The sequence below is a fragment of the Acyrthosiphon pisum genome, unplaced genomic scaffold (assembly GCF_005508785.2).
Source record: "Acyrthosiphon pisum isolate AL4f unplaced genomic scaffold, pea_aphid_22Mar2018_4r6ur Scaffold_20558;HRSCAF=21379, whole genome shotgun sequence".
Lineage (NCBI taxonomy): Eukaryota > Metazoa > Arthropoda > Insecta > Hemiptera > Aphididae > Acyrthosiphon > Acyrthosiphon pisum.
Window position 1 is genome coordinate 1,051 of NW_021769930.1, and position 10,545 is coordinate 11,595.

A 10,545-nucleotide genomic window follows, 5' to 3' on the forward strand; every position below is an offset into this window, starting at 1 on the left:
CATAAAACGAAACGTATCAATAAATTTTATATTAAATTTATCTGAATGATTTACTAAACGATATATATTTTTCTGATGAATTAGGTATTACATGAATATCATTTTCATTACAACCAAGTTCACGAACAATGAAATGACTGTCATAGGCTAAGTTATGAAAGTAGATCGGTAGAAACGAAACGTTACACAACTCAAAGTTACAATTTAAGCAAACAACTGATCTGAAACGTCCTGTAAAATGATTATGATCTCTTACTTTAATTTATTTATTTTTTTCAAATTATTTGGAACAGCAATCGCATATTTTTGTATTTTGAAATTTAAGCTCCTCATCATTAGTTAATTTATTCATAGGTATATTTACTTGGTAAAGATTATAAACCCTTGTACCTATACCTATCATGGTCTTTATGAAATGTTTTGCAGCATTTTGATTTCTGTAAACATGAAGTTTCGTCAGAATTTTATATTTTTTTATTAAATATTTAGGTATAATATTATAATCTATTTTCACGTAATATGCATAACTCATTGGTTTATGTTTATGTGTTATCAGTGTTTTAATTTTACAATTTTGTTTGGTGAATTTAGGTTTTAAATAGCATTCAAAGTCAGAATAAATTACTATCGGTATTCGTTGCGTTCTTTTAAAATTTTTAAAATAAATAAAATTGTCATCATCGTCTTCAAACATTACAGGTCTTCCTAGTTTGTGTTTCCCACAATTTTTTTTATGTTTTTTTAATCCATGAACACCCCACAATTTATATTTACAAGGAGTATTACTAAAAACTGTAAAACATCTTTTACATATAATTAATTTAGATTCATGTTTTGTTTTTTGTCTACTAATAAGTCTACTAAAGTTATTAATAAAACAATAATGCGATGTTTCACCACGATTAATCAAAAGCAGATCGAAATGATTTTTACTTTCTACATTATTCATATATAATGGAAAAACAAAATTTGTATCATCTAAACTAAAAACATTAACTGACAAATTATTTAAACGTTCAAATATTTTAATTTGTTTGACAGGTGTATGATAGTCGATACAGTGAAAATTTAAATTACATTTCTTTTCAAGCATTTTAAAATATTGTTTATTAAATCGACTTTTATTTGATTGATTATTATACTTAGATAAAATCGCATATTTAAAACATTTTTCATCATCGTTTTTTACATTTATAACAGCTTTCTTCTTACGTATTGAGTCAGGTAAAATTAAATAACTAGATCCGGTTAACGGGTTTACAATATTAATTCTTAACTGTAAGACATCAATTGAATCTTAACTCCAACCACTCCCTCTAGTAACAAAGTCAGATTCTTCCTTAATAAGTTTATTAAACATTTTTTTTAATAAATTTTCGAAATTTGAATTTGTAAATGCTAACTTATTCTCGGTTTTAAATGAAATATCTCGACGTTCCTGTGTTACCACATGCACGTAAACACAGTCGAGATACAAGTTAAATTTAATACTTGATTGCTGTGTCATTTTTTTTAATTTACAAACTATCATATCAAAACCATAGTCAAAAAATTGTTTAAAGTCTATAAAGTTATAATCATTTTTTAAGACATACGTTTTTGAACATTTTTTAAACCGATCTAACTGAATGAGTCCGCTTCCAATTATGTCCATACGTGTTTTTTTTGTAACTAGATTTCGCTGCATTTTACTGTAATTAAAATAAGTTAGAATTATATATATATATATATATATATATATTTAAATTCAATATTAAATAATAGCGATTATTATTGAGATTAAGGATTTTTTATTTATTTGAAATTAATTGTTTCAGCATATTACATATTATTACAAGTCATAATCTAATTATAAATTATAATGTGATTATGATAGTGATATTTATGATAAATTCACGTTAAAAATATTAAATTAGGTATTATGTAACTCGATAAAGGTTAATTTTCAATTTTTAAAGTGTAATGCATATTTTACTTAAAATATTCTGATAATTATATTTTATACATAAGTAATTGAAAATACATTTCGTTAATTTTACATCATTAACTGCGTCATGTATAAAAGTAATATCATGGTTAAGATCACAAATTAAATCATGAGTTTCTTTCAACGATAGAAATCTACCATTTTTAATAATATAACCTAATTTATAACTTAATATAATTTCATTATTTTGGAAATTAATTAAATTTAAATAAAATATTTTATTATTATCAGTATCATATGCAGTCATATTTAACATTATATAGGTATTAAAACCTAATCTCAATAAAATATTTTTATCTGAACTACCATTCCATAGTAAAATAATTGGATTTTGATTATTAAAATTAAGATAGTTTTTTAAATAGTTTTTGGTTAAGTTTGAAGTTTTTGTTTCCATAGCTAAATTTAATTCATTTAGTATTACTTGAAGTTGATCTGGTTTCTTTTCAAAAATTTTTAGTAACAAATCTCTGGTTTTTAAATAGGTATAATTATTCATTAATGTTATTCTTCCATCAGGTGATATTATTAATGGTCGACCTCGCAAACGTTTAATTTTTGATTCAGTATGAGTCTGTGATATTGCTGCAGAAATAAGTATTAAATCAGTACGTTGATAGTTTGTGAATTCAAAATCAATAATTATTATTTTATTATTCGGTTTTTGTCTGTAAATATAAAACATTTGTTTACAACATTAGTATTATTTTCATCTATTTAATATAGTATATGATATAAAAATTAAAAAACATGAACACAATATTTATTTTTTATTTGTATTAATTAATAATTAAGTTTAGTTCAATTTAAACTTGATTTTTATGAATTATGTCACAGTAGTTGTTACAGTAGTTGATCTACAATATAATATTTTTACAATAATATTCACATTTTATAAGGTTTTTTTGAAAATTACTTCTGTTATACTAATTATATTTGAAATTGATCATGATATAGACACTGAATTTTGATTAAATTTTAAATTGTTTTGAAAATATTTAATATTTATATAAAATATAATATTTGGTTTTTGTCTGTAAATATAAAACATTTGTTTACAACATTAGTATTATTTTCATCTATTTAATATAGTATATGTTATAAAAATTAAAAAACATGAACACAATATTTATTTTTTATTTGTATTAATTAATAATTAAGTTTAGTTCAATTTAAACTTGATTTTTATGAATTATGTCACAGTAGTTGTTACAGTAGTTGATCTACAATATAATATTTTTACAATAATATTCACATTTTATAAGGTTTTTTTGAAAATTACTTCTGTTATACTAATTATATTTGAAATTGATCATGATATAGACACTGAATTTTGATTAAATTTTAAATTGTTTTGAAAATATTTAATATTTATATAAAATATAATATTTGGTTTTTGTCTGTAAATATAAAAACATTTGTTTACAACATTAGTATTATTTTCATCTATTTAATATAGTATATGTTATAAAAATTAAAAAACATGAACACAATATTTATTTTTTATTTGTATTAATTAATAATTAAGTTTAGTTCAATTTAAACTTGATTTTTATGAATTATGTCACAGTAGTTGTTACAGTAGTTGATCTACAATATAATATTTTTACAATAATATTCACATTTTATAAGGTTTTTTTGAAAATTACTTCTGTTATACTAATTATATTTGAAATTGATCATGATATAGACACTGAATTTTGATTAAATTTTAAATTGTTTTGAAAATATTTAATATTTAATTTAATTTAATTTAATTTTTCATAATATGAATTAATTTTATATTAAATATTATACCATTTTATTAATCATAAACATCTAACTTACATGTTACTGTTGTTCATTTTGATTACTGTACAAATCTTCAATTGTCAATGTGTGTTCAGTTTGTATACTCTGCTTAAGCTATAGTAAAAAAGATTAATTAACGCATACACAAATTGTTTGAGAATTAGTTATATAACTTAATAGTTTAATACTTAATATATATTTTTTTGAATTATATTTACCTTTAAATAAATAACACATATTGACAATCATAGTATTAAAAAATATGTATTATAAATACACGATAAAGTAGTGAATTATTATTTTTAAAATTTTATTTTATTTTACATAATATGAATTAATTTAATATTAAATATTATGTCATTTTATTAATCATAAACATTTAACTTACATGTTATTGCTGATATTTTCATATGATTATTGTACAAATCTTCAATTGTCAATGTGTGTTCAGTTTGTAGACGTTGCTTACTCTATAGTAAAAAATTAATTAATACATTTAAATTAATATATTATAGTATAGCATTTTATATATTTTCATTATTAATTTGATTTTTATTTCACTGAAATTTGAAAATTATGTGTTAGACATATTTATTTTTATTTGATTCATAACTTACATTTAATAGTAGGTATTAATCTATTTGTTTGCTGAACAAATCTTGAATTGCACGTTCACGTTGAATAGGTAACAGTTGAAAAATGAATTGGTACATACACAAATTGTTTAAGAATTAGTTATATAACTGTAATCATAGATCTAAAAAACTCTAGAGTTCAATGAAAAATGAATCTATATTTATATGTACTATCACATTTATGGAAAATATACAGAACGTCATTGAGCTACATCAGCACTAGTTAATAAATTACTAATTTTAGATGGTCTGATAGCGTGATGATGCAGTTATTATACATAGGTCTTGATGTTTTTTTATATAAATTGGAATTAATATGTATATAAAAAGTTTAAAATTATAAAAAAATCATTACTAATTATTGAATAAAGTAGGTAATCTGATAAAATGATGACAAAGTGCAACACAATTGTTGTAGCAAGCCTAAAAAGCAAAATTACTGCATTGCATTTATTTTATTTATATCTAATTAATCAGACCAGTTTACCTGAAAATAAAATAATCATGCAATATTAAACCATATCATAATATTAGACTGATTATAAACTGCAAACTGACATTTTTTTTTATTTTATATGTAAAAGTTATTTAAAGTTATAAATTAGCATAGGTAATCTGATCAAAGAACCTTTATGTTCAATTAAATGTGGAAAGCCTAAAAAAATGAGTACACAGCATTTATTTTATTTATATCTAACTAATCAGACCAGTTTACCTGAAAATAAAATAATCATGCGATATTACATCACATCATAATATTAGACTGATTATAAACTGCAAACTGACATTATTTTTATCGTTATACATAATATATATATATGTTAAAGTTATTTAAAATTATAAATTAGCAGTGTTTTAACCAAATGATCTCTATGTTCAATTTAATGTGGAAAGCCTGAAACAAAAATGAGTGCAATACATTTATTTTATTTATATCTAATTATCTGACAATAATACATGATTACTTTACACACTCATACAACCTTATTAGATTCTATATAATCATTCAGCATACATTGATTATAGTCAGTGTTAAATCTCAACATTTTCTATTGAACTTGCTGCGTCGTCGCTTCACACCCTTACATAACCGCTACAAGACTATATAACAAGTAATATATTTTGATTTGATATAAGTTTTTAAAAATCTAGTATATTAAAAATCTTAACTTACAAATTTTTATTAAAGGCAAATACAATGTCTTCATACACCATTGTAACTGATGAAGGCTCATCAAACGAAGATGTAAGTATTCTCATTTTATTATTTGTGTGTATATATCATAATAGATATAAAACATAATTTTATATTTATATAATTGATATTTTATTAAATAATAGCAGGAAAGTTCATATTCAGTAAAACGAGTCACACCAAAAACGAGTAAAAGAAAAAATGTTGATGAGTCAAAAGCTAGTAGTAGTAAAAAGACCAAGATCGGAAAGGTAATAATTAATATTATTTCTAAAATATTATACCCACACACACACACACACATACACACACACACACACACACACACACACATTTTTAATACCAATTGACATGTTACTTTATTTTATATATCAGCAATCGGAATCATACAAGGATACATTTATGGATTTGATTTCAAAAGGAAAATTTGAAAACGATGTATTAAACACCATAACCATGAAGGAAGGAAATAGTTCATACACTTTTAAATGTCCTGTTGCACCACACTGTGAAGACTACTATGTCATTCAGCACTATAAAATTAACACAATTCAAAATATTCCGTCAGATGAAAGGTTAGTAAAACACTATGGTCTATAACATGTGTAAAATAAAAATATAAGTATTAAATATTGAATTTTTGTACTAGATGGAAACATGCGGAAGCTAGTATTAAAATTCATACATCTAGTAGAGATACAAAAGATTCAAACATTTCAAACAAAATCAATGATGTTCTTCGAGAAATATTGGACCGGGTTTCAGCAGATCCTAAGAAAAAAATTATCAAAAATACTAAAAAGTAAATTAATCACAATTTAAATGTATAAACTGTTTTATTAATATTACAAATTGTAAACATTTATATTTTAATGATTGTATAATAAAAGTAGTAACATTAAAATAAAATAATTAATCTTGTTTCTATTTTTATTAAATATTAATGCAATATTATCAATGGTATAAAGTTTAAAGAGTAAAAAAAAAAAAAAAAAATATATAATAGGTAAGTACTTACAGAAATAAATCATAGCACTAGAAATACATAAATGGTTGTTAATATAAAAAATAATAGTATAAATAATATTTAAATTATAATTATTAATATAAAAAATGATTAATATGCGAGACGGTCGAACATGCGGTTTGGTTATGTACTTTAACGCTAACCAAAACTGGTCTGCTATGAAGTACGGACGACAAAAAATTACATTTATGAAGTATGAAACAATAAGTAATTCATGAAAGTTAGTTTAAATTTCATAAAAAAAACGGTTTATTACTAGCACGGTTAACAATGATACGAATAATATATGATAACGAAGGTCAACAGTAAGATTATAAAGAACTTTATAATTTATATGGTTAAAATATGGTTATATTTTAATATCATTTAATATTATATCTGATAATGAATTATTGTGGAATTGAAGTATTTCAAACATAAAACTAAAATCATCGTTCTGTACGAAACAATTGCTAAAATCAAAATTTTGTATATACTGGTTAGTAAAATCATTTCTCTGACAAGATAATGGTAGAATATTAATGCTTGCTTTAATTAATGAATACACTGTATCAAAAGTTGACTGATATGAAACCAACTTTTTCTGCTTTTCAACAATATATGAATCTATACATTCTTGTAATTCTTTTATTCGATGGAGATCATTATATGATAACGTGATAAATTGGTTATTAACATACAATTTGATAGTAAGCTGATTTAAATTAGCTGAATAATACATGGTATCTGTTATTTTTATACGTTTACAATTATTAGTATGTAGATTATTAGTTATTGAGCTATAAATTGAATCCGAAATTAATGTATACCACTGTATTAAATCGATCATTAACATTTTTTTTTGTAAAATTACATTGGAGTAATATAATGACTGTAAACATATTTTTATCAACCAAAAATCCAACAGTTAGGTACACTTTTCTTGCTCAGAGGTCGTATATCGATTACTGACTTTGAAACAGCAATTGGAATCATATTGTACTGCGACGTGGTCTTTTTGATATAGTCGATTTTTGATGATTTTTTAAAAAAAAACGTACAGATATAAAAAATGTTTTAACTTAAAAAAACGTGAAATAAAATAACGTATGATCCTTACAACACACATATTTGAAAACTGAGTACCTATATTACTTGAATCCTGTAGTATTATATACTGAACTTATTTGGTTGAAATTGATATAAAAAACTAAAGTGACTATGAAACCAAATCAAATAACGCGTAGGATCCCCTATACTTACCTGGATCGTTGAACCTGTAACTTGGATTTTGAACCTATTATATTTAATTATAACTAAACGCGTTATCCCACTCGGCTACAAGTCTACGAGATATAAAATCAATTATTAACACATTTAAGTTGATTAATACAATATTTATTATTAACACATTTAAGTTGATTAATACAATATATATTGTTAACACATTTAAGTTGATTAACACAATATTTATTTTTAAATGATTACAAATTATTAAAATGTAATTAATTTCTTCAAGTAAAATAACATACTATAATTAAAACTGATTACAATCACAAACATGTGTAGATTTTAGATATTCGTTTTTTACATTTTCTATAAATTCATTACCCTTACAAAGTAAAACAAATATACATTTAGGATTCCATTTTGCGTGTTCAACAAACGGAATGTCATCTTTGGTCCATTTTTGCAAGACCAGTCCACAACAAAAACATTCGACTATGTCAGCAGTTCCTGAATACTTAAATCCGGCCTCAGATAACGAATATTTATTTTGACACAAAGTAGGTGGAAATGAATTATACGATTTTAATCTCGATAAAAATGTAGTAAAATCTGAATGTACTGGATACGAATTATTTCTTACTAAATAAACCAATGAAGGAAAATCGTTAGAAAACTTCTGTAAATTCATAGTTTTTAATAAAACATAAAATAATAGGTTGAAAAAAAAAATCGAATCAATAAGATAATTTACTGAAAAAAAAAATAACACGACTTGATTGTACAACAGTTGCATAGTAACTGACTAAATGTTAATATCTTGTCTGTCAAATTAAAAATCGCTTTGAATTTTTTCTATAAAATTACAGGGAGATTGGTTGTACTGTAAGGCATAGATTCCTGGTTAAACTTTTTTCATCTCCCCGTAAAAAGTGACTCAGAAACGCCAACCATACATATTAGAATTTTTAGCTATACGGTGATCGAATGTGCTGCAAGGCGGACTTTCCTCCTTGAATTTTTTTCACCTCAAATTACTACTATAAAATTTTATATTATATTTAATATTTGATGTAAAATACTGTTAACTGATTAAAAATAAATAAACAAAATGATAATAATAAAAAAAATATTTGTATTTATTTCTGAAAATGATATTAAAAATCGTTTAGAATTTTTTCTATAAAATTACAGGGAGATTTGTTTCACTGTTAGGCACACATTCCTGGTTAAACTTTTTTCATCTCCCCGTAAAAAGTGACTCAGAACACCCAACCATACATATTAAAATATTTAGCTATACGGTGATCAAATGTGCTGCAAGGAGGATTTTCCTCCTTGAACTTTTTTCGTCTCCCCGTAAAATTTAACTCAGAAGCCCCAACCCACCTTTTAGAATTTTTACCTATACGGTGATCAAATGTGCTGCAAGGAGGATTTTCCTCCTTGAACTTTTTTCGTCTCCCCGTAAAATTTAACTCAGAAGCCCCAACCCACCTTTTAGAATTTTTACCTATACGGTGATCAAATGTGCTGCAAGGAGGATTTTCCCCCTTGAACTTTTTTCATCTCCCCGTAAAATTTAAATCAGAACACCCAAATTACTACTACTAATGTTAACTTCTGTAGTTCGAAATTTATATGTTTTAAAATGAGTGACGTTAAAGTGATACGACGACCCAAATTTTTTCACCATGGTCGATATGAACACTTCTTTTAGATACGATTTATGAACATATTGCAAATAACTTTTTTACCATGTACTTGTATAAAATTGCGTCCATCACGTAATCATCCATAGGAACCGACGCCGTCAATTTGTTGGGGTTCCCGGCCGTCTGTAGAAAAATATCGCACGATACTTTCCCAGTCCGACGACGTGAGGCGTAGCGCCCAAACGCGTCTTCGAAGGCGTCGTCGTCCATGTTGGCGATAGAGGACGGATCGTTGCAACCATAAACACCGACAAGCCGAGTTTGACTGTCGGCAGACGTGGACGCAATGGACATGGTCACCATGGGCTGTGACGATGACTGGGAGCTTTGGAGGGAACTGTCGCAACATATTTTGTAATTCTTTAGTAACTTCATCAACTCCGTTAGGTCCACGGGGGGCAATAACGTCGCTGATGTATCGATCATTTCCTCGAAAATCGATGTCACAAATTCGATCGACAATTCTCCTAAGCATGTGCTCATAAATTGGCGAGCCACGAGCAACAAGGTCTTGATTCTGTCTCTCATTGGAATATCCTCCTTATTGCATTCCTCCAGTAGCTCGTCGCGTGCCAGATTCGTAGTCGTCCATTTCTTTGGGTTCATCAGTGTGGAAAAATGTTCCGGGTGCCATATTGATATCAAAACTATCCAAACTGAAATGTGAAATTGCGATCCCACCTTCAGTTTGAAATCCGTCAACAGCTGTGTGACGTGAACCAGATTGTCCACACTCAACTTCTCTATCTCCATAGCAGTTCTAATTTGTAGCAGCGGAATATTGGTAAACGCTGTCGACGTCGTCTTGGCCTTCTTCATCGGTGCAGCAGTTTTTTCCGCCTTCCTCTTCTTGCATGTAGATTCCATAGCGACTTCCGAACATACGGTGTTGTCTCCGTCAAACATACTTACAGTCAGCCTGGGTAGGTCTGTATAGTATGTCGATGTTAGACTTACCGTGAATTGTACATTACGCTCTTTTATATGCG

At 25.8% G+C, this 10,545-nt stretch overlaps 1 protein-coding gene and 1 long non-coding RNA gene across 7 annotated transcripts; one reads left to right on the forward strand and one right to left on the reverse strand.

Annotated features, from left to right (window-relative positions):
* Window positions 1-1,076: 1,076 nt before the first annotated feature.
* On the reverse strand, window positions 1,077-5,738 carry LOC103308236. Of its 4 annotated transcripts, XR_001678889.2 has the most exons (6): window positions 5,588-5,738; window positions 5,397-5,514; window positions 4,396-5,308; window positions 4,167-4,248; window positions 3,815-3,892; window positions 1,950-2,655 (listed from the first exon to the last, which is right to left on the reverse strand). It is a non-coding gene; the product is annotated as an uncharacterized LOC103308236 (long non-coding RNA). The 4 variants fall into 4 exon arrangements; XR_510374.3 differs by lacking the exon at window positions 1,950-2,655 and adding an exon at window positions 1,077-1,691 and having other exon boundaries at window positions 4,396-5,514; XR_001678888.2 differs by having other exon boundaries at window positions 1,950-2,572; window positions 4,396-5,514.
* Window positions 5,413-6,441, forward strand: LOC100573939. 3 transcript variants are annotated; one of them, XM_016801575.2, is made up of 5 exons: window positions 5,413-5,525; window positions 5,603-5,659; window positions 5,758-5,859; window positions 5,984-6,183; window positions 6,258-6,441. In XM_016801575.2, exons 2-5 carry the CDS (start codon window positions 5,612-5,614, stop codon window positions 6,412-6,414), a joined length of 507 nt encoding a protein of 168 aa, XP_016657064.1. In that variant the 5' UTR covers window positions 5,413-5,525; window positions 5,603-5,611; the 3' UTR covers window positions 6,415-6,441. The 3 variants fall into 3 exon arrangements, with proteins under 3 accessions (XP_016657064.1, XP_003242104.2, XP_016657065.1); XM_003242056.4 differs by having other exon boundaries at window positions 5,755-5,859; window positions 6,258-6,440; XM_016801576.2 differs by having other exon boundaries at window positions 5,755-5,859; window positions 6,071-6,183; window positions 6,258-6,440.
* Window positions 6,442-10,545: the final 4,104 nt, after the last annotated feature.